This window comes from Thunnus albacares, chromosome 2 (assembly GCF_914725855.1).
Source record: "Thunnus albacares chromosome 2, fThuAlb1.1, whole genome shotgun sequence".
Lineage (NCBI taxonomy): Eukaryota > Metazoa > Chordata > Actinopteri > Scombriformes > Scombridae > Thunnus > Thunnus albacares.
In genome coordinates this window covers 1,766,027-1,793,382 of record NC_058107.1, presented here as the reverse complement: position 1 = coordinate 1,793,382, position 27,356 = coordinate 1,766,027, and the positions used below count along the sequence as shown (strand labels likewise).

Sequence of the window (27,356 nt, the reverse complement as noted above, 5' to 3'; positions counted from 1 at the left end):
AAACGGGAGGACAAATATGAGAGAAGAAACCACGAAAAAAGCAAACGGAGTCAAGAAATAACCTTTCCTAATACCCGAGAAAATAAAAAATCGGTTCTAATGGTAAAGTCAGAATAAACAGGACACACGTAGGTTATGTTCTCTATATTTTGCAATTAAATCACGTAAAATGACACCAAAACTGAAATGTTGCGTATTATTAGGAAAAATATGAATAAATCATTAAAAATTCAGTTTTATACAAGTGTTTAAAATAAAGATCACTGTAAGAAACATCATAATATGGATAGACTGCTCACTGGAAATACGTGTATAAAAATTAGGCGTTTGCAATTTTAGCATTTGCAACTTGTAGAACAGAATAAAGGGAAAATGGATTTTCCCACCAGATGTGCAGGATTTGGAACCAGAACGCATGATTTTTATCATTCAGATTTATTATTAATAAATGTGGGAAAATTAAACCTTCGTAGTGGTAGCAGTTAAATACTTAAAAGCGAAATACAGAAAAGCTGTAGTGATTGTACACTTATGTTTCAGGGTTTGACACAGCAGACTCAATCAGGTTAAAAAGTGCATTTTTTTTTTTAGTTTGGTTCTCATGGAGACAGTATATTACCCAGTGGAGTCTGGCTGACTACATCAGTCTGCTGTGTTATTAGTAACACTAGATGATGACAGTGACAGTATGTATTCAGCAGATACTAGCGGTGCAGTGACTGATAGACGGCACCCTGACGTTTGTATTTTACTGTATGTATATTCCAGGAGTGAATACAAATTGTGAATCTTCTGGTTTGTAGAAATGAAGAATATTGTAAAAGACTGACCGGACTGCTTTAGGGAACAACAGTGCAGTTTAACAGCAGCAGGCATGCAGATTCCCTTGGCTGATGTAAAAACTGACGTAAAGAATTAACTCTTGGTGTTGTGACTGAGATCACACTGAGGGAGGGTAGTGATGGGCAGTGGGACTGAGTAACAAGCTGTGAGAAACAGAAGTTGGTTCAGATCTATGATGATGATGATAAATACTGCAACTGGTCACATCAAACCATTTACATCCACTGATTTATAAAGTTCTTAATGCATACAGTATGTACATATTTCTATGTATAAATAGACATGTGGAATGTACTTTCATTTACATTTGCAAAGGCAGGTAAAGGTAGAGCATGTTCTCATTTCATCATTTACAGAGCATTCACTTATTTTATCACATTATAATTATTACCCAAATGGTCAACTATACTCAAAATCATTCATACTGGTGTTAAAGGACATACAACAGTCTGTGTGTTACGATTGTATCAGCTGTGGCAGCCATTTGTCTTCCTCCAGCACCAGCACTTCAAACTTTTTTTTACCCTGAACTGAGCCTCTCACTTTCAAGCTCTACAGGTGTTTACTGGTGGTTCAGGTTAGGAGCATGGTTAGATTAGACTCTCCCAGTTCATGTGACAGGAGCAGGACCTGAGAGCACGGTCTGATTAGAGGCTCAGCTCATTGTGAAAACAGGCCAATGGCCAAGCAATTATCTTCAGTTCTAAAGAAAATGAGCTGTTCTGACTAGAGCCCATCCCATTTTTTTATCAAATTACAGATAGATCAGTGAATATGTCTGCTGACTGGCAACAAGAAACTGATGCAGAAATACCAAACATGTGAGGTTATTTAGAAACAGTGTTGCAGTTATAAAGTCTGGTCACCAGAAGGAATTTGCAATTTTATCAGTACATACAGTATCATGTCCACAATTCTTTCTCAGCCAAACCGAAAATTGGTTTATATGTTTTTGTTTAAATATGAATATCATCAGATTTCTTTAACTCTAAAATACCAGTACTGGAATTGGCCTCAAGAATCAGGCTCAGGCTCTAGTTCAGACTATCTTGATGATACAGTGGGATGAAACATGATGAAAATGTAATTTTAAAGAGAAATGAGAGCAATTACAGTACCAGTCAAGTCTGGACACACCTTTCCATTCTCTTGAATGAGAGTACTGGTACTGTACATTTCACTGTTTAAGACAGATACACCCCCGACTCAACCCGGTTCATCCTGACTGATCATGAGTCAAATATCAGTGTTGACATTTCTCTTCTGGACAGAAATTCCAGCACTCGTTTAATGAACTCTGTCATTTTGAATCAAGGAACTTACACTAATTGTACTCTCTTTCTTTCACTGCTATCGTTAATATTTCAGCAGATAATTATGAAAAACCAATGTAGTGCTATTGGAGCAAAAAAAAAAAATGGTTGATGATATTTTTATGACTCTACAAGTAGACTCATTTGGGTCCTCTGACATCAGTGTGAATTATTTATGTCCATTTGTCAGGTACTATTTAATAAACTCTTCCAGTATCTTATACAGGTCATTAAAATGACACATTTTCATTAAGAAGCCCTCTGTGATTTAAAATGAAAGAAAAACCAAGTGACAAGTTAAAAGGTCCCTCAGCGATCAAAGGCTGTAGTGTTTGTCCAGTGAAGATCCGACAAAAACAGATGTGACTAGTTTGAATCTGGGCAGAAGTGAGGCTGTTTTCCAAATGCCGGTCATCTTAGTCTGTTATTTTCTTACACGCCAACTTGCTTTTTGCCATTTTCACTGACGGGGAAACATCAGATTTGTGCCATGTGTGCGGAATCAAATGGGACAATTTAACCTCCAGTGTCAGTTTACTCTTTATGATTCTTTTAGTCAAGATCCCATCTGCCTCAACCGTTTGTGTCATTTTAAAATCAACATCTGATTATAAATAGGCCTTTTCTCCCTCCACAGACACTGTGCAGCCCTTCTGTCCCCACAGAGTAGAAAACAACCGTCCGGAGCAAACTGTGGGAGGCTGTTCAGAGTTTAAAGCTAGAGTCCTGCTCAGTGATGGGAGCCACGCAGGAAGGTTTTTCCTTTATTTCCCTTCTCTCATCACTTTCAGCTCTTTCTGCTGTCATCAGCTCCAGCTGGTTGAAGCGCCTGAGATTGAAGGCCGGATGATGCCCTTAGGAGAAGGTTTGGATCCAAACCAGGACATCTAGAACACAAAGCATACCAGCCATCAGGTGAGATTACAATAGAACTGACCCAGAGGAATAAATATCAACATGCTTTTATGTTAAGATTCAAAGATTGTATACATTTATATTATTAAACACCAGACAATATTATGAGCCATTTATGAATATTATTATTTTATTGCATCATGCATTTTTATTTAAATTATTATTATCATATTAATTTCCTCAATATCAGAAAAGCTGCGTTTCATGAGGCTGCTAGTTTATGCTTCCTGTAGCAGAACATTGTCTGAGCTGGACTGAAGTTCAGTGTTTCACTGCAATATTTCCTCCAATAAATATTTCCTCCAATAAAAATGCGATTAGCATGCTGCGCAAACTACAACACATCCAGCCTGCAGCTGCTCCACAGTAAAATACTGCCAGAAGAACACTATATGCTGTTAAATGAAGTTGTATATTATATCATATATACATCATGTATATATTTTATCACAAGAAACACAATATTTTAAAGGGTCTATACTTGCAGCCCGTCTCAGTTTTCAGTTGATGGTGTGAACTTTTGAGAGGTTTTCAGGGGGAAAACTCACAATACTTTAATATTTTAACAGGCAATGGTTCAATTTTAAGAGTTTGGGGGCCCAAATAATAATAGCACCTATCATTAACTACATAAAAAAATATAAATCTCTAATTTGTAAATGGAAGAAATGAGGTTTTAGTAGCACTGATACAGACAGGATGTCTGAATACAGTCACTGCTGATCAAACACTGACCTTGTATTCCAGAGTTTGCTTCAACATGTCTTCCTCCTCTCGTGTGAAGTTCAACAACACAGATACGGCTCGTATCAGCTGGTACGCCTGTGAGAGTGACAACACGACGTAGATTCAGACTGTGTGACTGAGTCAGGTGCAGTTATTTAGTCTTCAACAGCAGACAAAAGCTTGAGCACCGGTGACATACCTCAGCCTCTCTGGATGACATGAACTTGAGGACGACGTGTTTGAGATACTCGAAGTTGATCTCTCGTGAGTCGTTGAGGTCTGAGGTGTTGGTCACCGTGGTGTTGGAGGCCGGGGGGCTCGGGCTGAACGCCGGCAGCGGGTCTGGACAAACCCTCTCTAGTTTTTCTGCTCTGCTTTCTGTCAACTTCTCCTTCACCTCAGCTTCAGGCTCCGGCTTCAACTTCTACAGAGCACAAAGAAGGAAACATCTTTATTTACTCCCAGATGATCATCCTGCAATAGTTTCTAATCTTCAGTTTTTATTAATATAAGTCTGGTGTCAATGAGTCAAGTGCAACTTTTAAGCTACATCAATGTTAGAATGACTTTAGGTCTTATAACTGGACTACTGAGGAGTCTCACCAGTTCCTTCTGCAGAGTCCTCTTCAGTTCTGCCATCCTCTGCTGCAGCTGCTTGATGGTCTGCAAGACAACAACCAGTTTCATCCAACCTCTTCTTCTGAAGATTAAACATTCATAACTACAGTAAACGTGTGGTCGTTGAGCGGAGATGACAGGATGTGAATAGAGAGCTGTCTGACCCTGTTCTTGTCGCCGAGCTCCTGCTCCAGCTCTCTGTTGACCTTCTGGATGTGATCCAGGTCGTTCACCGTCACACTGCCGTTCTGATCCTCCTCACACACCGCAGGGCTGTGAAGCTGCTCTGTCAGGGTTTCCACCTCCACCTCCAGGTACGAGATCTGGACACACACACACACACACACACACACACACACACAGACCATTAACCAAAGTTTGATTCATGATACAAGTTGAAATGATGATGTAGCAGAAAATAGCTTATACAATGTGAGAGAATAAGAATATATGTTCTGTCTCTATTTTTAGTATTCCACTGACTAAAAGGATTGAATCAAGAACATAGTCTGCAAAATGATCAATGACAATAATCGGTAGTTGCGGCCCTAAAGTTTTTGTTAATGTACAGTATTTGTCACCAATTATAACTTCTATGAAGACATATTTTACATTATTACAACTAGTATATTGTCATTCATTATCTGTTTTTATACGGGCATCCACTTGGGTGCCCACAGGAGGAGTTACAGCTGTTGATATTCATTACACTTTTACATACTGCTTCTAAATGCTAAACAGGGTGATGTAAAGTGTTACCACGATCATTTTTAAGGTTAAACTTGAGTCTTAAACTTGAGCTCTAAATATGGAACCATGGATGTCACCTTTTATGGGTGATGCTTAAGTCAATAATCAGCAAGAAATGAATCCCAAACAATTTACTGATGTTGTTTACTACATCAGCTCCTTTCACCAACATGGAAAGATCATACGCTGAGGTGTTGATCATTTGTGAAAGTAGCTATCACTCCTGCCATTCTAGCCTCGTCTGAGCAGGTGCAAGATACGAGTAAGTATATCATATCTTAAGCATCCACTGAGTATCTGCTCTTTGCTTGGGTGACGGGTGGATTCCATATAATCTTCTGAAGCAACGCTGTATGTGTTATACTAGAGCATGTCCAGTATGTGTGTGTGTGTAGGTGCTAACCCGTGCTTGGCAGCCATCTAGCTGCTGTGTCTGGCTGAGCAGCTCTTCCCTCAGGCTCATCAGCTGAGAGTCTTTGTCCAGCTCCATCTGCTCCAGCTGGACTCGCTGCCGCTCAAACTCCTCCTGCAGCTGGACCAGTGACGCCTGCCGACTCTGCACCTCTGCAACACACAAACGTTTAGATGTTTGATTTCTTTATGCGCCAAAAGGGGACAAATTCAAGTAATCACATTATGAAAATGTAGCAACATCTGTGTTTTTAAAAAGAAATCACAGATAAAAGTAGTGAATCAGAACACATATTCTGCAGAGTGACAGCTAAACCACAGTTGTGGTAGTGTTTGTAATCACTGCATTACTACAATGACTTCAACTTCATTTCTAAGAGGTTTTTCCAGCTCAGGAAGCTAATTCATGATTCTGAAAAAGAAGAACAAGAAATTCAAGTAGCAGTATTTGTCTGTGATGGATGTAAAGTGTGTGTACCATTCTGGAGTGCTTTGATGTCTTCTTCTCTCAGTGCTAGCTTCTCACTGACGGTGGACACTTCCTGCTGTGAGCTCTGTAGAGATACGGCCATCTCTCCAACCTGACATGAAGCACACACACAAACACTTTTCATTGCACACTGCACATTTTCACACTTACAATTGAGGTGTAATGACCATCGCAGCCTCCAGAGGGCGCTTCAAACTTTCTCTCATTAGAATGAAAACCAGCTCTGAATGTGTTTTCCATTGTTTTATAATCTGTGAGTGATCAAATAAAGGTCCATATGTGTTTGTGACTGGTCCAGAGGGGAGAATACTTCATTCTATACTATTTATAGATTATTTATGGGTACCCATATGTTGCACATGTCGTGTGTTTGCCTACAGACCTGTGTTTGCAGCTCCTCCTTCTGTCTTCTGGTTTCTTCAAGAGCTTTGGCGATTTCAGTGCTTACTGTCTGCCGGCTGTTCAGCTCCACCTGAGTGAATACACCAAGACAGGGAATGAGGACTTTATTTATTCTCTATGTTTCTAGTGGATATGAGCATTTTAGTGAATGTTCAGTACTTAGTATGTAGTTTGTGGTTATGTATTATGTTACTGTATGTTACTTTTACAGACTCTGATACTCAATGTGTGAGTTCTCATCCTTCAAAATGTGAATATATACAGTACATTCATGAAAACCTAATGTGTTCTAGTGGGTCTAACCGTGCACTGCTCCAACTCTTCTGTCCGCTGTCTCAGAGAGGAGTTTGCCTCGTCCTTCTGCTTCTCCAGATCAGCCTGCCGCACAACAACAGGGGAGAGAAAGTGTTAATCAATATAAGACAGATGCTTTCCATGCTGCGAACTCTCTTTTCACTGCAATAAATGTATTTCTATGAGCAGTTATTCCAGCGCTGATTGAGAGAATAATAAGCAGCCTCTTGGGATGAATGGAATACCAGCGTGACTACTGCATAGTGTTACAGATTATAAAAGAAGAACATACCAGCCTGTCCTGCATGGTTTGTCTGTCCGTCTGTAATGAAGCGATGCTTCCCTCCAGCCGACTGGCCTTCTCTTCACTCTGCTGCTGCAACAAACACACCTGCTGATCCAGAAAGGCCTTCTCTGCACTCCACTCGCCTTGCTGGAAAACAAAATGCATTATTAAACACGCGCGTACAAAAAGACATTTTTACTTGATTTTAACCAGATTTAAAGTAAAAGGACTTGAGTGCATGAGGATCTTTCTATTTTAGTGATGGCTACAGGTTACATATCAATAGTTTATTGTATTAATTAATGTATATTATGAGTGCATGCTTTGCAACTGCTGTTATATTTTTAAAGGAAACACACCCAAATATCCTGATAAATGTAGAAGAAAAAAGTGTTTTCCTGAGCAATAATCTAGAGATACAGTTTTAGATATAATAGAAATAGCAACCAGGGATTCACTTCATTTAGTAGTTGAGTTTGTTTCTGACAGCTGATGAATCAGGTGTTCTGTGTTGCAGAGATCAGCCACGTCAGCCCTGACTCCCTACTGCTGATACGATGCAGACAAGGTTGTGTAATATTCTCATGAATGACGTGTTTTTAGTTGTTTTTCTGACTGATATTCTATGTTTACAGACAGCAGGTAAGTATTTTGATGATGCTACGTGTTGTTCTGCATGCACACTGGTGCTGCACGGTCTGGACAACCTTCTAAAAATGGATTTCTTTTGCTGTGTGAAATCTTGTGCTGAAATCAAAAACATACGCTGTCGTCTTCATACTGCCACCAGATGACAACACAGTCAGGAATTTTCTGGGTTTTTTTTGTGGATAAACAGAGACTATGATGATGTTGAGAGACAGCGTTAATTTGTTCTATATGATTTTATTTACTTGCATAATTTTGAAAATATGCATTCCGTGTTTAAAAAGCTTTTACTGAATAATAAATAATAGCTGAGCATGCCTAATGATGAAGGAATGTGCTGTTTATATTCTATTTTTCAGTGGTTTTCCTTCTCTCAGCTGGCTGTGTACTCAGAGAGAGTCTAGCTACTCTACCACTCTGCCAAATATCAAACCTATTTCTGTCCTAAAACAGACCGAACACAGCCGATGAGTTCTGGCTCGTTTCGTGATCTAACAGTAAACGGGGACTCACCAGTTTTTCCACATGCTGCTGTTTCTCTGTGATCTGCTGCTCTGCACTCTTCAGTCGCTCACTGCTCTCCAGGACTTGCTGTTCCAGGTTCGCTATCTGAAACACAGTACAGTGCAATGACTTTCACACTGAGAGCGACATCAGTAGCCAGTCAGCAGAAATCTATTTATTTTCTATCGAGGTGAGGAAGCAGACGTATTAAAGTGAGTCCAGCCAGGTCAACCTGACCGTTGCTGAATGTCAGACAATCTTAACTGCACTTCTTTGGTCCTCTTAACCATCAAACTTTGTTAAATAATATGAAATGCTTCAATCAAGGTCATTTAAAGCTTCTCAGTTCTCTTGAAAATGTGTCCAAACCTTTGACTGGTAACTGTAAGCATCAAAACAATCTGACATTATGAGCAGTGATGCCTCTTTTTTTGGTTAATATTTTAGCAGCGGGTCTGCTTGCTTGCTTACTTGCGTGTCTGTTCTCTCTCTGTAGGCTCTGGAGGACTCGTCTTTGTGTCGGAGGAGAGTCTGCAGCTCCGTAATGCTGCAGCTCATTTTGGATACCTGAGGTCAGATAACAGACACGCGTGTTGAGCTGGAGGGATATTCTGTGACATAAGTTCATGACCTGTTCTATCTACTGTAAGAACGCTTTTCTTTTGACAACTGAGTCTATTCACAATATGAAAGCTGGCGAGGTCACACTTTGTTTTAGTCTCAGTAGCATCAACTGGGTAGAGCAAGGTTCGGCATGTCATAGCTTGCACTACTTTTATGTTGATTTTCATCAAACCAAAACAACATTCCCTCTAAACCCATAGTTTGGAAACATGTCTGCTAATTTAGCACAATGAGTAAATATATAATATTTAATGAACAGAATTGATATTTACAATCATGTGGCTGCAGATTGAGTGGTAATAGATGCAGGCTGTAGGGTTTAGAGAGTAGTGAAAGGTTTTACCTGTGCCTCCAGAGAGCTGACAGTATCAGCATGGTTTGTTTTAACAGCCAGTAGCTCTGCTCTGGTCTCCTCCAGACTTTGCTCCAGACTGGATTTCTGAAAATTGACAGCATTGGTAATTAGACCTAGAGATGCACGATATTATCGGCACATCATCGGTATCGGCCGATAACGACTCTAATATGAAAAATCAGCATCGGCCATTTCTGCCGATTATTAGAGGCTGATTTGTCGCCTTCTCCTCCTCCGCCTGACTGTGCTTCCCTGCACGGACTGTTTCACCCTGATGGTCCCGGTGCTTCCTCCGCAGGCTCCGCTTCACTCAAGCTGCCCGTCAGACCCGCTGCTTCTTCCCACTTAATGACAAACCAGGGCTCAGCGCTCCGGTTGGATCCACATGCAGAACCGGGGCTAACGTTAGCTGGGAGGCTAGCAGAGGCTAGCTGGCTGTGCTTCTCTCTGGCCATGCTGCAGCTAGCGTTCCACTAGCCTCTCAGCTAACGTTAGCCCCGGCTCTCCATGTGGATTCAACCAGAGCGCTGAGCCCCGGTTTGTTATTCAGGTTAAAGTGGGAAGAAGCATCGGGTCTGACGGGCAGCTGAGTGAAGTGGAGCCTGCAGAGGAAACACCAGGACCGTCAGGGTGAAATGAAACAGTCCATTGAGGAGCTGCACAGATAGGAAACACCTCAGCTGACAGGATGTACCACTCTGTTTTTTCTTCAATATGATTCCCTGGCGGGCATAGTCATAATGACATTTAGGTGAAGGCAAGCTTAGATTATATTTATTAGTTTTAGTGTCTGTGATCAATAAAATACCACACCATCAAATTACCCTCCAAGAGTTACGTGTTATGTGTTAGTTGAGAGCTGTATGTCCTATCAACTAATCTGCTGTGTCCCCTGCTTGACTGTCAATCCACAAGTCTCAGTTCATTGTAAATAAAAAAAAAAGATTACTAAAACTAAACTGAAGACTAGGAAGCAGCACTGGCCTAAACTAGATATTCTTCACCTCCTGGAGAAGCTCCTGTAGATGCTCGTCCTGGCTCAGGTTCCCCTGCAGACGTCTCTCCAGGGAGGTCACTTTCTTCTGAAGGTCCACCAACAAGCGCTCCTTGTCCTCCTCCGACACAGCAGCCTGAGGATATGAAGAGAAAACATGTCCAAAAACAGGCACAGAATCCAGGATCCCTCATCTTTACACTAAAAACTTTTCAAATAACGTGAGAGACGATAACAACTGGAAAAACTTTATGTTCTGACCTTTTGTTGTTGCAACTTCAGGGCGTCATGTTCAGTCTGTAGATCGTGGAGGGACTTCTCTAAAGATGACACAATACTCTGTGACTGAAAAACAAACACAAATTATGTAATTCACTCGACGAATAAGCGATGAATGAACAGCGTTAGTGACTTCAGTGTAGCTTCTGTTCAGGACTGACCTTTTGGAAGTCTTCAGAGATCTGCTGGATGACTGACTGCAGCTCCTGGCATTGTCCCTCCAGCTCGCTGATCTTCTTGTCTGCTTCCTCTCTGAGCAGCAGCAGTTCCTCTCTGCACAAACCCAATGATACACACTCCATCTTGTGGTGTTCGTTCACAACATTCATAGTCAACGATAAATGCAAAACTACAATTTCTAGATCATAAATGACTTTTGGTGGATTCCAGATGCCTTTCTTCATGTTGCATGACTTCTTACCGCTCTATTTCCAGCTCAGCGTTGAGTGTGCAGCTCTCCTTGTGTTGCTGCTGCAGAGCCTGGAGTTTCTCCCGGGTTTCAGAGAGCCCTCGCTTTGCCGAGTGAACTTCAGCCTCCTTCTGCTGAAGCTCCCGCTCCCGCTGGCCCAGCTGCTCCTCCTTCCTCAGCAGCTGGTAGACACAGATGGGAAACAAAGCATAATTAAGAAATATACTATGCACTTTAGAAAACAGTGTTATGAGCCCAGGTCAAATCTCATCTAAAAAACTATTTCAGGATCAATCGCGTTCCCTCGCGGTTATGTGCAAGTACCATGTGTTTGACTTTAGCGAGCTCCTGCTGCTGAAAGCCCTCCAGTTCATCCAGGTCATCCCTTTTCTGGAAGAGTGTCAAGCTTTGCTCCATCATCTCCTCCAGCCGGGCTGAAAGTGCAGCCTTCTCCTACACAAACACAGCAGTTACGTTACACCGACACACACACTCACACAGTCCGGTTTCAACACATGTGCAGGTTTCTATCATCACCTTTTCCAAAACGGCCATCTTCTCCATCCATTCCTGCAGGTGACAGATAGAAAAAAACCATGATGACACCAGCCACAAACCAGCACTGTACTACACGTAACACCAGAGTAGTGTTTACCTGATCCTTCTTGTCCAGTGCTAGAGTCATCCCCTCTGCCATTTTGGCTCTGCTGGCCTGGTGAGTCTCACTCTGGTCTTGAAGTTTCTTAATGGATGCTAGGCAGCAAAAGAGAGAGAGAGAGAGAGAGAGAGAGAGAGAGAGAGAGAGAGAGAAAGATGGAAAACCATACAGAGGTTTGTACGCAACCAAAGAGAACAGAAATATTAAAAACAGCACAGACAGTAAAAACCGTTAGTAGCTGTGGAAAGTTAGAGTCCGATTAAGAAGTGTGTTCATCCGAGAAGCAAAGACAGGCAAAGACAAGCGATGCATGGCGGAAAAATTAAAACGCAGTTTGTTTAAGCTGACACTGCAAATAGCCATGTGCGGATTTAAGAAAGAAAAAAAAAAATCCACCCTAAAGTAACAAACAAGGCTACATCTCTGTGAAGCTGCACCGTTCATTACAACTCACAACAAACTGATACGGTTACGACTCTGCCCTGAAGACAGCACAAGAAGAAACACTGTGGGGTCGTTCAAATCCAACAGGTTTAATCTAACGGGTTACGCCTATTAGACTGATGACACTTTGGCCTGAGGAGCAGCACTAGTGGAAAGCTCATATAGTGTCGTTCTGTAAGGAGCTTGAATGTTCTCAGTATGATTTATGACAACCTGCTGATTAGATTGTGATATTAAGATTCTCCCTCAGAACCATAAATACAGTAAATCCCAACAATGCTGGACAGACAGTATGAGGAGAAAGTCATCATCAGTTTCTCCACTGGCATTAAGCTCCACAGACCAGAATGCAACACGGCTAGAAGACATGTTGAGTTGTAGCTAATGAGCTATATTTCTATCATACAGTCTATGTTTCTTCCAACTGAAAGCTTTATATCACATGTTTAGCAGCTGTTGGAGACTGTTAGCTTAAGTCAAAGTAATCAGGACAAGTTAAGGGAGAATGGATACACCGACAAAGTAAACAACAATACATAAATAACGCAATTAAATCAACGTGCTGAACAAATACCAGTGTGAAAGACGTGAAGGTGGATTTTTAAGATTAAAAAAGGAAAAAGCATCCAGCGCTCCCAAAGCAAACTTCTAAAGCCCGTGATATTAGCATTTTCTGGAATAAAAAAGGTTGTCTTCATGGGAAGAAGTGATGATGTGCTTGGTGATGGTTGTTACAGCCGACAGACAGACAGATGAGAGAGAGAGAGAGAGAGGAAGCTAGTCGGGAGGAGAGTAGAGGTACGTACAATCCTGATGCTTTTCTAATGCAATTTCAAGCTTGTCCTTGGTCTTCTGCATAATTCGTAGCTGCTCAGCGTAGTCTAGTGTTGGGAAGTAGGGTGACGGGATGGGGGTATCATCGAGAGCACGCACACACACACACACACACACACACAACCACACACACACACGCACAAAAACAAACAGGAAGAGGGAACAGGCAGATGACGGTAAAGAGAGAGGCAGGAGAGAAAGTGAATAAAAAAGGAGAGGGAGAAAACAAAAAAGGGAAAACATGGTTGAGAAATAATGGAAGGTAAAACTGCTAATGATTTTCTTATGTGAGAAAACCATACTGGTTAAAAGGCTGCGTGAGAATGTGCGACCTTTAACCTTTTCTAGGGATGCAAAGTCATATACGCCACCCAAAAGGAAGAGGAGCTATTATACTGAGTAGAGGAGAAATAAAACTCAATAAAAATACAAATATATTACCCACATCAAGAAATGATCACATTCATTCTGACACACAGTAACAAGAAAGATAAGTTGCTTTCCTGTTTTAAATTAGAAACAGGAAGAGGAAACTGTTCTTCCAGGACAAACGATTAGAGCTGCAACTATTCATCCATTAGTTAACAACTATTAAAATAATTTGATAGTCGATTAATCATTTTGAGTCATTTTTTAAAAATTCTCTGATTCTCAAATGTGAATATTTCCTGGTTTCTTTAGTCTTTTTTTGGACGGTTGGTCGAGACATAACAAGACATTTTAAGATGATGTCACTTTGATCTCTGGGAAACTGTGATCAACATTTTTCACCACTGACTGACATTTTATGAACAAAACAACTGATGACAACAGATTAAATCGATAATGAAAATAATCATTAGTTGCATAATGATTTCAAACTTTCTGGCTTATTTCTCACAGTATCACGCTCCATTTGACACTGATGTTTAACTGGAAAATTTCTGATTAGCTGCCACCACCTTACTGCCAAATGGACTCACCCAACATTAAAATCTGTCTCTCTGGCAAACTTACAGTATGTTAAACCAGCTGACCTGAAGAAAGTATTCAAGTCAGGCTCTTAAAATGTCTGTAGTTGTGTCACACAAAGACTAAAGCACAGTTTAAGTGCTCAATAACTGATAAATGTGATTTATTCTACAGCAGCGTTTATATATATATTTCAGCTTTTGAACTGACAGTTAGTTTGAGCTGCAGCTCGTAAACCGAGCGTTCCAAGTTTCACTAGCAAGACCAGTATTTTATCCAGTATTTTGTCTGTTATGTGTGTCATGTTTGTCTGAATGCTTCTCTTTTTTTGGTTGGTCCTGTGTGCTCACACTGGCAGGCCCATCTATCATTTTCTCATGGTCTGACACTCTTATTCGTTGTGGGTGTGACTGAAAATTGCTAGATATGGGATATTGAGTTTTTTTTAAATAGGACGCAATTTGAGCTCGGTCATCAAAGTTTCCCTTAATGGTTTTTTAACTTTAATGATTCATTACATCATTAACTGGCAGAGTAATACAGAGGAAAATTCCATTTCCTGGTTTATGTTTCATGAGTTGGTCATGTGATCAGATTATTCAGTAGCTATGAAAATGTCTGTTGTCTACAGGCCTGTGCATCACAGGTACAGACTGTGCTCGGGCTTAAATGTCAGGTACTGTTCTCTCCTCTCCGCTGCAGGCTGAATCTCTCCAGCTGTTTAACCTCGGTGTGACACGTCTTACCTGATAGCTTGGCCTCCAGCCTCCGAATCTGATCGTTCCTCCTGAGGAGCTGAGCGGGCAGGTCATCCCTGGAACTGCTGCCATCAGATGCCTGAAGACACACACACACACACACACACACACACAGTATTAGGTAGCGCTTAATATTCAGCCAGTTCATACCGGTTCATTTAAAAGTAAATATCCTCTTGCTCTTTATCAGTCACAATTAATCAAGCTGTGACATTTGAAACACTTCCAGGGTAAGTGACTACTCCTTCTATCTGACGTATCTGATCAGCCAATCAGCTGCAGGGAGAATAAAAACTTATATGAATGGTTGCAGAAAGGGAAGGTAGCACCAGTTCTATCTAAACAGGCTGAGTGATTCATTGTACCAAAAACAAAGTGTCACATATCAGCTGCCTATATTGCTACTCAGTGACTTGGACAACACTAAATAATTTAACCAAGTGCAACTGATACTACACTATAGCCTCAGGAGTCTGGATTCCCTGGTGAGGGACTGAACTATCCCTGTTAGCTCCAATGAAAGGAGCTTAACCAGATATAGGTTTCCTTCACAAGCAAATGACTCTTCTCTTGAAAACAATATGGACATAGATCCACAAAACTCTAAAAATATGACTGTGGAACTGACAAAAACAGGTCAACAGGGCTTCATGTTACACTGGTTGGTCTTAAGACTTAGTAATCAGTATCGGTATCTTGCCTGAATGGCATGTATTCAATACAAAAGATACCAGCCCAGTAAGTCATCACTATTCTATAAAAATGTCAGTCACACCCAACATAATGTACCTGCCTGACTGGTGCTTCTATCACGGCCCTGGAGTCGTTTTCCACAGTCAGAGTGACAAACGACAGGATCACCTGTTTTTCAGATGACTTTTCATTATCCTGTCTTTCCACTCTCACCATCAGTACTGGAAAATTAATTGTATACCAAAAATCGGATTTCAAGCTTAACTGCTGCCTTTTTAATTCAGACTCTCATTATGCTTCTATATATTCTCCTGTGAACGTCAGCGAGGGGAGAGATGTGGTACTGGTCACATCTATACATTTGTGCGGGGATGTTGCACGTTGGGATGGTCCCTGGGGCTCGATTATGTCAGAGAGAGGCAGTAAAAAGGCTCTTATCCAGCCACAGAGGGGATTACTAATGCAGCTGGACCCCGGCCATCAGCATCAACCCGGAGCTGCCCGAGAATCTCCAACATTTAGACAACTGGCCTAAATATCAGAGAGCAGACAGACATACACGCCGTCTACCAACATTCAAGGTGCTGTGTGTTCACACTGAGCACGTTCTGAGGTGACAGCAAATATAGATTCAGGTACAGAGAGAATCTAGAGAAAATATGGGTCGTTCTGTTTTAGAGGCCGCTGTGCTCACTGCCATGTTCAGACCAGTTTAAGAGCCGTAGAAGAAGAGACACTTTGCTTTCATTGGCTGTTTATAGAAATTCCTGCTCTGCTTGCGAGAATCCAGTGAGAGTGAAAAGTCCCTTCTGTGTGTTGTATGAAGATGTTTGCTCCACCGCACTGGTATGAATAAAAAAAGACAAGGACGGATGAAAGGAGGGAAAAGGGGAACTCCATCAGATTTACACATCAGTGTGTTTACAGGTGTTGGGGAGTGTGACTGCATGTGTTTGTGGCTCCAGAGGGGGCTGTGTGTGAAATCTAATAAATTAGTGATGTCACTTGAGTCATCTGGGGTGTGGAGTTAGAACAAAGTGAGGTTAGCAGACCTCTGTAGCTCCTCATCTCTGCTAGAGGCTACATTAGCCGCTACTACCTTAAAGTTACTACAAGGAACTTTTAACTGCTTATGAAACAGTCTCATGATGCCTCTATATGACCTACATAAGCAAACGAGACCATCAGCAAGAAGATTGCCTATTTCTATATAGTACCACCGGGTCGGATTTCCCGTGAAATCCGATTAAACAATTTACAGGCAGACTGGAAGAGTCTATGTTTATATTACATGTAGCATTGTAGCACGAGGGAGTACAAAGACGTCACTAGGACGAGGGGAGGACGTTTCTCTTCCTTTCACAACATTAAAAGTCAAGTTAGACTTGTCGGTTTCCCCGAGCACCAGCAAGGGAGAGAGACAGACCCACACCACGCACAACCCTGTGGGAAGGTGGTGTGAATGCAGCCTTACATGTAACCTATGTGTCTAAAACAAAAAAAGTTTACTTTGCTTCACCATCCTCATATTACAATTATTAATCTTACATAGCCACAAATAGATACATGACTTCATCGTTATGCATCCTGCAAACAGCTGTGTTTAAAAAATAAAAGCAGTATTAAAAATAAGTATTGTCTTTTCTTTTTGCTTCCGAAACAAATGCACGCCATAACCAAGATTTTAACCACACAAGGTGGTGGTGCTTATGGGAAATGCAGTCTTCATTCCAGGAAAACACTACAGTTTCTGTTCAAACACAAAGTGAAAGTTCCTTACAGTAACTTTAACACAACTGAATGTCTCTCCGACACTGGAAATCAAGTTGACATGCGGGTGATGTAGGCGTGCAATAAAGAAGACAGTATGTCTGGTTCTGCTGTATCAGTTTTGATTGATACATGACAATGTAATGAGTGCGCGAAGCTAAATCTCATATCAGCTGTTTTAGAGGGTGAGAACGAACTTTCCTTCACACCTTTACAATACAGAGATGCTACTCTGTGCTCCTTTAAGGTAACAAAACCCTCACCAACTACAGGAAAAGACTACAGAAAGCAGAGGTTTATGGGTATATGGAGACAGATGTTATTCCGATTCCCAGCAGTGTCTTCTTATCTGATCTGAACACTACAAAAGCTTAACAAAATGTTTAATAAATATTAATTATGGAGTGTTACAAAGTATGAATAAAACATTCTATCAACTGGTGTAAAACTACACTGTTTAATAGTGTATTGAAATGCTGTTGAAGGATAACAACAATTTATTGCCTTTATGACAGCCAATAAACTCCAGGATATAAAAAGCTCTTTGATTTATCCTCCAGGTCAGAAACAATTATAACAATTACAGATGACTTCATTGAAAGTGGACATTTTTTCCAGTTTCATATGCGGGATTAAAATTAATCAGTTAACTACTTTACTGTTTTTAAATAAACTGTTCTGCAAATATTGCTGCTGAATTAATTCGTCAGATCTGAACTGTAGTTTAGACCAAAGAGGAGTGAACTGATTAATGGTATGTAATGAGTATTTTAATCTAATGTAAAGAAACCTCCAAACAATGGATGGTTAAATACCAAAGATGTAGACTATCTAGGAAATCAAAGGTTTCAAAGCATTAGGCTACTTACAAAATCATCCCCAGAGTCTGCCCCCACTGAGGTGATGGATTCCTTGCTGATGGTGCGGGGTATACGAACGCCACTCCGCGGTGCTGTGGCAGCCTCCTCTGCAATCTTCTTCTTCAACTTGGCAAACATTTCTGTCCTGTCAGTGTCTCTTTATGAGTGCAAATAGCAGCTTCTGGTGAGTATGGGACACCACACAATGCATGGAGTTCACGGCTCCTCGTTCTGAGAGCTGAAACAGAGATGTGTCCTTATGCAGAACCGCTCACAAGAAGACTGTCGTGGTAATTCCATTCCGCTACATCTGGAAAAACAGAGAGAAACACTTATTACAAGCCAAAATTTACAACAGTGGCCACTTGTCTACATAAGTCACATGTCACACTGTTGTAATGTGCCTAACAACAAGATCAACACCTACTGTTCCTGTCTGTATTTTGGATAAATCTAATAATGAAAGAGATGAGTGCTGACAAATCCCTCGTGATAATAATGGAAGAGCAGTTTTGAACTACCAATAAAAGACAGACTACAAATGCTGGCAAAGTGTGGTTGTGATTAGCTACTCCCTCTACCCTACAAGAAAATGTGGACAACCAAACTAGCTATCGCTTCAAAGTATTTGATTGATTATGGATAGCTGGCTGGGAAAATGATGTGTTTGTCAAAATCTATAATATGCCACTGTGGCTGGATGAAAATGTTTCCCACAACTGTCCAATATTACGTTAATAATTGTGTTACTCAAAGCAGATGACAACCTTCCGACTTCTTCTTTTGTAATGCAAACTGCACCAGACCTTTACATTTTTTAGGGCACTGCAAAACATGTTTTTTTACAGCTGAAAAAAAAAACATGAATCGAAAACTAATCGCACAAAAAGCAAAAAAAAAAATGTATTTGAAAAACATTCTTTTGCAGCCGGAGTTTGTAACTACATTTGTTCCTACGACTGCACAGTGTAACGTTATCCAAACTAAACTCAACCTCATAGTTAATGTGTCGACAAGTCAGGTCAGAAATAGCATCAGTCTAAAAGCTCTGTTATGCTTTATTATCAGTGTTAATCCCATTTGGCCATGTACTACTAGTTTTGACAGCCAGCTAGCTCTTCTAGCCATAACAATGAGAGTTAACGTTACCACCGCCGGCTGATGTTAGCTATCGTTAGCTTGCTCGCTCACTGAAGTCGCCTTTCTCTTACCATATTAACTTCGGTTAAAATATCAGTCCGACGCGTTTTCAGGTCCTAAGTGACTGTACGTTTGCCCTTCCTCTGTGTACACTCCGGGAATACCTATCGTTGTGTCAGTTGACACGAAGTCGCTTGTTCCGTCTCGTCTGACAAGCTAACTGCTAGTTGGTGAGCTACACGTAATCACCCCAACCCATATGACTGAAGACGTCACGGCTGTGACTGTGTTCATTGGCTAAGAAGACATGTGAGGCGGGGAAACGTGGCTGCAGCAGCCAATAACATGACAGCATGCGCCATCTACAGGCAGGAAAGGTAATAGCAGGAGCAGACCTGTGAATGCGCGCACACACACGCACACACACACGTTACTATAGCTGCTTATTAATTCTGTTATGGAATAATAACTATTAAACTACTATAATAATGACTTGATACAACTTAGTTTATTAGTACAGATATTATCAACAAATCACAACTGTCCTCCAGCCTGAAATTGCCCCATGCTGCCTCTGCAGCAATAGGAGCGGCAGTAAATGTCCACTGTAGGGCTTTCCCTGCCCCAAACATTAGGAAGGTACTGCTGACTTTCTCAGAACCCCTTTCAGTTCACATGACATGAGGACTGAAAGAAGAAACAGTTTTTGAATTAACAGTTTCATTCACTCTGTTGAAACTGTTACTCCTTTATTCCAGTAGAGATTTTTTGCTAATTTTGTGCATATTTTTGCCATCATATGCTTAACTTTTTGTGTTGGAACAGCTGCATGTGAAAAATGCTCGCCTGTTACAGCAAATACTGCCTCCTTTCATGTAGGGCTATTACTGCAAAGACTTTCATGAACACTATTTTATATTTTACAGTAATTTATCATCTAAAAGCTTAAAATGTCTTCAGTTTTGCAGGTTTTCAGGAACCGAAACCTGTCAATGTTTTATTCCATTCTATCCTCACTCTCATAATGCCCAAACAACAGACTAACCAAATAAGGCTACTGTAAGAGTCAAGCAGCACAGTGATTATTGGGTTAAGTTAAAAATGTATGAGAAAGGCTGTGAATGTGGTACACATATAAGCTGGTCTGCATGTTTAAATTAAAATTTAAATAGCGTGTATCTTTGTGCTAAGATGCTCTCACAAAGAGAGACGACTGTTTCTCCCCTGTTTGCTAAGAATATGCCAAATTGTTGCCAAGTTGTTGCACCCTAATTAACTCTTTATTATACACACAAATGAACACAAATCTGCCTCCTAATAAAGGCTGCTTATTGACTTTAATCAAGATACCAATGTTGTTTAACAAAAAGAGGGAGTTTGGCACTAAAAAGATTGTAACGTTGAAAGATATCTACTTGATTTGACTCATTTGGACGCTGAAGTTTCATATTAGCTTCAGATAAATGTTTAAATACATTTTTGCACAGAAGGAGGACTGTGGATTTCGTCCCCCATCACTTCCATTGTAAGGTCATTATGAAGGGATCTTCTAATGGTCAGTATGAACAGGAGGAATGATTACAGCAAGAAAAACTGTTGTTTTAAGTCTGTGAACCTGTCCTTTATCTATCCTGAGTTAAATCATCTTTTGCAGAATTAAGATACAACCCTCAACGTACAGAACATCTAGTCACATGTGAATAACTGAAACCCCATGAAATGCAAATCTATACATAGTTTTCATGTTATTTACTATATAATATTATGGGTTATTTGCTGACTACAAATGTTATTTTTGCCCTTCACAAATGAAATGTACTGATGTCAACATTTTTGCAATTCTTTTTTCTTTTATTTTAAAAAAGTATGATGATACACAGAAAAATAATAATTACAAGCGCATAGAGCTGATTCCAAATCTGGAAATTACAGGGAATTTTTTTTAAGGTACCAGGCTAAACAATACTGCACCTGCTAACAAACAGATACAGTTAAATTTTACACATCAACTCTCAGGTTTACATGTTTATTTATATCACATAATAACACTGTGGGTATAAGTCCATTGAAACTGTCAGACTAGATGCAATTTTTTGTTTTTGTGCAGTTCTTCATCATTATCTTACACCCAACTTTAATACATTACCATAACAGCATAAAATTAAACATTGTATACAACACTCTACCTGCAATTTGCTCAGCAGAGTGATTTTTTTTTATTGTAAAGTAAAATGGAGCTCTATAAATATGAACATTTTACAAGGGTCAGTTGACTTCTGTATCATTTTAATCCTTCCTCTACAATATATCTCAACAGCACAGTGATGCTGTTCAAACTTATGCGCCAGCTGCATCGTCTCAATGTGATTCAAGCAAAGTTCCCCCTCGCTGCAAGCTGGAGGAACATGTTCAGCACTGACAGCATTCAGCTCTGAGCTGCTGACGGCTACGGGGAGCAGACTGGTAGTGTGATGTGTTTGCTGGCCTTGACTTATGTTGCTACTCATCAGTTATTAATACACAGATAGTAGATTTGGTCGGCAGGAAGTCCAAAAATCCTTTCAAAGCTGAGATACCACAGTGTGGCAAACGGTGCAGTAATCCTGGCCTTTAATTTGTAGGCAACTGTGACTTGCAGGCTCTTTCTCTGTGGTTCTAAGTAGCTGAAAGTTAACCGTTTATCCACAGTATAAAACATGCAAGTGTCTGTATGAGACACTGAACCAACCTGCTGGGCGATCCAGGAGTACCTGCATCTGGATCATTTTAATACATGTTTATGTTGGCTAAATAGCACTAGCTGTTGTTAACATTTTATGTATTCTCAATAAAACTAAGTTAAAAACTGTTTGAATAAATGTTCATCTAGATGAAAAACATTAGACATAACCAGCAAAAGCATCAAGTTACAAGTCTACTGCCTGTAGCCATCACTATCTCAGAGATTATTCCAGTTTTTTTCACCACTGGGAGACAATTTAAATCAGCTCCATGTGGAGCTCCTCCCCATGTGAACAACATGTAGCCCTACCCCGACTTCCAGCTTGCAGTAAGGGGTTTCTCATTTAAGCTGCAGAATAATGGCATTAAATGAACAGAATGGGAAGAAAAGTTGACAGTTGGCACCAAGAAAAGCACTGTAAATACTCTACAGTTTACTATACAAAATTCATATGGGTTCACAAGTGCTGTTGCCTCTGTCCTTGATGGATTCTGTGCACTGTCATTTTATTTTTTCATCTGCTTACAGGAAATAAGGTGTTGTTGTTCGAGGTGGAATGACCCTTTCGGAATCAGGCACTGCTCGGAAGAGCTTTGGCTCTCTTGTGTTAGCATCTTTGAAGACCATAATGGAGGCGATGTTGCCGCAGCGATAGCAGTAGTTAGGAGCCGACCACACTGTGACGAGCTTCTCGTCAAACATGAACTTGTAGCCCTCGTGGACGAGCTGATGTGCCCTGCAGATCAGCTTCAGGTTGTTGATGTGAACAAACTGCAGAGACGGAGAAATATGTTAAAAAAGCTGCTGTTCATGTCATATTGAAACAAAGAATGATTGACTACAGCTTGAAACTCATGAGCTCCATGTGTTGATCTCAGAATGATAAAAACATCTTTTTTTTAAATTTAAAATGACAACAAAATAAAGCAGTTTTTACCCATTTTTCATTAGTTTAATGTCTTATGTGAGCTGGGTTTGCTGTCTAATACCTCATTTCACAACAACTGACCCACAGTCAACAGGAAACAAACCTTTACGAGACTGTTTGCTTTAGCAGGACATGGATTGAATCTAGCAGCATTATTCTCATTATTCTCACTGCAAACCCTGATTTCCCTCCACTGACTATCACACTTCTCTACAGTTTCACAGTTCACAGCACAGTATCACAGCTGCCGCTAATAAGCTAATTAAGCTAATTAAGCTATACTTATGAAGACGTACTGGAGGTGTGCAAATTAACGAGCGCTGACGACACAAACTGTCATTTTTAATGTGACTGTGGCTTTACAAAGCTTATTGTTATAGTGATACAGTTTGTGCACGTTTCATGCCTTTTGCCACTATGATAAGATGTGATCTCTCTATTCTGGGCTGCTTTGGGATCATGTCACAGCCGATGACTCATCAGTCATTCACCTGTGACTGATCATTTAATAAGTAATAAAATCAGTGCCAGTTATCAAGGATTGACTACTTTCTCAACCAGGAACCATGGACCCTCTTAAGGTCAAACGTCTTATTTATCTGCTTGCACCTGATTAAGCTGCAAACAGAATTTAATTTGGGTTAAAAGTGCAGGAAAAGGTGAACACTTTGCTGACAAAATTCTCACCACAAAAGCATTTAGATCTATTGTGACAATTCCATCAGTTTGAGCCACTCTGACATCACCTGTGTACATTGACAAAGTGTCAGACGAGCCCTGATCCACCGTCAAAAGGTTATGTAGCTTTGGCCTGCTTAGATGAACACGTGTTGGCATTTTACTGCTAACTGGATCCACAGTGCCAATAGCAGAGTAGATTTTTATGGGCTTTATCAAAGAGTGCAGGGTTCAACAACACGTAAACAATGAGGTCATCCACCATTGTTGCTGTGTTGCCATGAGTAACATTACTTGTTGTGATTGTCTGAATCTATCACACCGCAGGCAAACGGCACGAGGAAATCCTCCCTGGAGCGAATCAAACAAACGCCACATGGAGTGTATCGTTTCATTCAGTGATATATATACATATATATATATATATATATATATATATATATATATATATATATATATATATATATATATATATATATATATATATATATATTTATATATATATATATATTTATATAGATATTTTTATATAAAAATGTTGCCTAAAGGAGTTTCACAGAGTATTTTTCTACCTGCCGCGGTTATGTATTCGCTCCATCTAAACTACAGACGCACTGATGGCGAGTCACTTAGAATCAGTGTGAGCTACCTCATTTGTGACCTTTGCACCAAAGAGCCAGCCAGCTCCTCTGGGGCTGATGGCCCACGTGTCCACGTCCTCAGGGTCCGACCACACCAGATCACAAAACGCTCCTTTGTGGGGGATCTCCTGGTTCCGCTCAATGGTTCGAATTTGATCCAGGGTTTTAATGTCAGGAGAGAGACCTCCGTGGACACACAGGATCTGCTCATCCATCAGCTGACAAAACAATAAATACCACAACATAGCAGAGTTAGGACATCAAACATACATTATGAATGTGATGCATAAAGGGGTCACAGACTAGCACAGTTCAGTCGTGGGGACAACAAAGCTAACGTAGGATGTAACATAAACACCTTCGGATGCTTGTGCTACTGTTTGTAAGATAGAAAACATGGTAACCTGCTAATGGTAGTTAGAGTCCATCCTCTGTCTTACCAACTAAATGTGACAGTATTTTGGGTTTGACTGTTGGTGCTTTCATACAATATTTAACCTAAAGAGATTTGTCTCCAATAAAAAAAAATGTTTTGTGGGAATGAGGCAAAGTAACAAGTAGAAACTGTTCATTTAATTTAGCTAAAGCAGCTGATAAAACTGTATCACAGTATGCAATGCAGATAGTACGAGCAGGGAGGAACAAGGAATTTGATCTATGTTGTAACATTGCATAAATAAAATACTATACCAACCTTTCAAAACAAAAACACAAGGTATGGTATGAGTTTAGTACTTACAGCTGCAACTGTTAACATATCGAACACTTTGGTGCAATAACGCCAGGCGTTTGCATTCCCATACTTAGTCTGACACTCATCTGTAGGACAAAAAAATAACAAAAACAAGAAGTGGTGAACATGGTTCAGGAGGTGAGATTATTTGTGATGTCGTTTACATGAATCTCATCTCACCGTAAAAGCCGTAAACTTGGGTAATCTGTCTGCTCTCGTGGTTTCCACGTAGAAGTGTGATGCGGTCGGGCCATTTGGCTTTCAGCACCAGCAGGTAGGTGAACGTCTCCAAACTGTAATATCCCCGGTCAACAAAGTCACCCTACAGATGATAAAGGTTTGTTAGTAACACTGTATCAAAACACCGGTAAAAACAATCATTAAGATGAATAAAATATACAAACCATGAATATGTAATTTGTGTCTGGGACCTGGCCACCGGTTCGGAAGAGTTCACAAAGATCATAAAACTGAGATACAAAGAGATAAAAGTTAAGTGTAGGCATTACATTTTATTTGAACAAAACACCACTATGAAAAATACATGCAAAGATGGACTTTATACACTATGTTAACAGTCAGCAAAAACACTGCTCTTCCTGTCTAGAGACAATGGTTTTTACCTGTCCATGTATGTCTCCACATACTGTCACAGGAGTAGAAACAGGCTGAACGTTGGACTCTTCCAGCAGAAGATCACACACGTAGTCACATAACCTCTGTATAGATGAAAACACAACACACAGATGTAAGAGACAAGGATCATTTCACACTTGTAGTCAGTGCTTTTAAATGTGACATATGCCCCACATATTCACATTCATAACTGTAAGCTATTTCACAACAGTTTCACAGTTTCATCATGGTCACAAGGGTGAAATATAAAGCCACAATCCTCTTCTTGACCAGGGAATGAAATGTCAGCACTTTCTGAGTATGCATCACACTGTCTCCCCCGAAACAAGAACAGAAAACTGCAGAGTATTGTTGTCACTGAATGATGGTGAGATGAGTTGGTCGTAAGGGCACCACTATGTGTCTGATGCACAGACACTGTGGTGACGGTGACTTAGCCACTGTGCTGTTAATTGACTCTTAATAGAGTGTAACACCCTGAAATAATTATATAAAACAATGACTTTAAGGTAAACGAGCAAACATACATATTCAAATGTTAGTATTGCCTATGCTGTAATATTGTATAATACCGCCTGTTGACTGTTGCAAGGAGAAAATGCAACACCAAACTCTTCAAATCTGGGCTACTGAGTTAGCAGTCTAACTGAAAACATGATTCTCCTCTTAAACAGAGTTTCCAAGAATAAAGGTGGTTATTTCGGCGTTTACGAGTAGTTCACTATCCCCACAATCTACACACCCACAATCTACACGGTGCCAGTTTGAGATGTCTACATAATTCAAATTTGTCCCCAACCCTACGAACAAGCAGGTAAACCTTTCTATAAATGGGGGAACGTCTTATGTGAAGTTCCTGGACATAAACACATCAGATTTTCAGTTTGGACTCGTAATAAACAATCAGCTGTCAACTTAACATGACAGTCAACATCATCAGGTCACTATGTTGATATCTGGTCATTTTAACATTGGCAAATTATGACAAACCGAAGATCATTCTCATTATTGTTCCGAAGGCATAGACAGATAGGTGGACTTGTATTTAGCTACGCTAAACAATGTTTGTTAACGGTTTTGATGAAGGCAGCAGGCTAACGTTACTAGCTAGCTGAAGCTAACGTTAGCTAATGACGCTGTTAAGTTGTAACATAAAACAGCAGTGAACTAACGTTACCAGATGATTGATTTTTTTCATCAAAACATTTCTAGGAAGTCGCATTTACCTTGAGGTCATTTTCTGGAAGGTATTTACACTGTTTTGCAATCTCCGCATATTTATCCAAATCTAGGGGCGCCATTGTACCTAGCTATTTATCATGCGCAACTTCCGGTGTTTGGGTTTAATCAGTGACCGTGTTGACTGATGACTTTTGGCCGGATGCGTCGTGGTTGCTTTCACACCTATGGTAGTGACGTACAACGGCTGCTGTTGAGTGTTGAAAACACGAACAGAACATGTAGGTAGCCTCATAAAAGCCTGTCATTTTACTTCAATCAATTTTAAATACATAGGCAAAAGGTAAGCGTACATATTAAACACAAATGAATAAGTTAAATTGTGCTCAGCAAGAAGCATTCACCTCATCTTATAATGTGGGAAACAGAACGTAGCATATAAATTGACTGTACAACTAAAGCCTAATTTGGGATTTTATACCGTTATCCTCAATCGGAAAATGGCCTATATTCAACTAATTAAAACTAAAAAGTTGTATAATGTCAAATTCCCCATTAGCCGCTAGTTACTCATTTTTCCCCGCATTAAAAGTAAGTTCAAGAAAGGTGAATGTTTCTTGTGGCGACACCGTTTAACTGACATAATATAAGACGAAAGGGACCGGGCGAATATATACTTTACTGAACATTCAATTTAATACAATTTAAGGCTTTTATAAGGACACCTAAGTGTTCTGGTCACCAGGACAACCACGGACACATTCGGCTTTAAGTCACCAGTTAACACGGTCACTCGTTAAAGCGAAACACCGCAATTTCTATACCTTCTACTGCCATCAATCTTCTGTATTAACGATTACACTTCAGCAG

General features: G+C 40.3%; 2 protein-coding genes across 3 annotated transcripts; both read right to left on the bottom strand.

Annotated features, from left to right (window-relative positions):
* Positions 1 to 1,044: 1,044 nt before the first annotated feature.
* On the bottom strand, positions 1,045 to 19,237 carry golga1 (golgin A1). Of its 2 annotated transcripts, none has more exons than XM_044362657.1 (24): positions 19,041 to 19,237; positions 17,839 to 18,139; positions 14,495 to 14,585; positions 12,770 to 12,844; positions 11,517 to 11,614; positions 11,399 to 11,431; positions 11,186 to 11,314; positions 10,874 to 11,043; positions 10,614 to 10,725; positions 10,435 to 10,518; positions 10,184 to 10,309; positions 9,168 to 9,263; positions 8,672 to 8,767; positions 8,210 to 8,305; positions 7,055 to 7,195; positions 6,772 to 6,846; positions 6,449 to 6,538; positions 6,055 to 6,157; positions 5,569 to 5,729; positions 4,580 to 4,738; positions 4,401 to 4,460; positions 3,997 to 4,221; positions 3,807 to 3,893; positions 1,045 to 3,043 (listed from the first exon to the last, which is right to left on the bottom strand). In XM_044362657.1, exons 2-24 carry the CDS (start codon positions 17,965 to 17,967, stop codon positions 2,963 to 2,965), a joined length of 2,517 nt encoding a protein of 838 aa, XP_044218592.1. In that variant the 5' UTR covers positions 17,968 to 18,139; positions 19,041 to 19,237; the 3' UTR covers positions 1,045 to 2,962. The 2 variants fall into 2 exon arrangements, with proteins under 2 accessions (XP_044218592.1, XP_044218599.1); XM_044362664.1 differs by having other exon boundaries at positions 19,134 to 19,231.
* Positions 19,238 to 20,795: 1,558 nt separating this feature from the next.
* LOC122989655 (serine/threonine-protein phosphatase 6 catalytic subunit) lies at positions 20,796 to 26,666 on the bottom strand. Its single transcript, XM_044362678.1, has 7 exons — positions 26,534 to 26,666; positions 25,295 to 25,390; positions 25,076 to 25,141; positions 24,852 to 24,993; positions 24,678 to 24,757; positions 23,947 to 24,156; positions 20,796 to 22,462 (listed from the first exon to the last, which is right to left on the bottom strand). The coding sequence occupies exons 1-7, from the start codon at positions 26,606 to 26,608 to the stop codon at positions 22,214 to 22,216; spliced, it is 918 nt and encodes a 305-aa protein (XP_044218613.1). The 5' UTR covers positions 26,609 to 26,666; the 3' UTR covers positions 20,796 to 22,213.
* Positions 26,667 to 27,356: the final 690 nt, after the last annotated feature.

Bases quoted from the DNA above. Each gene is read 5' to 3' on its own strand.
- golga1 (XM_044362657.1), bottom strand. From the start codon at position 17,967: ATGTTTGCCAAGTTGAAGAAGAAGATTGCAGAGGAGGCTGCCACAGCA. The intron at 11,615-12,769 runs GTACGTACCTCT...TTTGCTGCCTAG, and splicing joins ATTAGAAAAGCATCAGGATT to CATCCATTAAGAAACTTCAA. The intron at 10,726-10,873 runs GTAAGAAGTCAT...GGGTTTGTGCAG, and splicing joins GCTGAGCTGGAAATAGAGCG to AGAGGAACTGCTGCTGCTCA.
- LOC122989655 (XM_044362678.1), bottom strand. From the start codon at position 26,608: ATGGCGCCCCTAGATTTGGATAAATATGCGGAGATTGCAAAACAGTGT. The intron at 25,142-25,294 runs GTAAAAACCATT...TTTGTATCTCAG, and splicing joins GTGGAGACATACATGGACAG to TTTTATGATCTTTGTGAACT. The intron at 24,758-24,851 runs GTGAGATGAGAT...TTTGTCCTACAG, and splicing joins CCAAGTTTACGGCTTTTACG to ATGAGTGTCAGACTAAGTAT.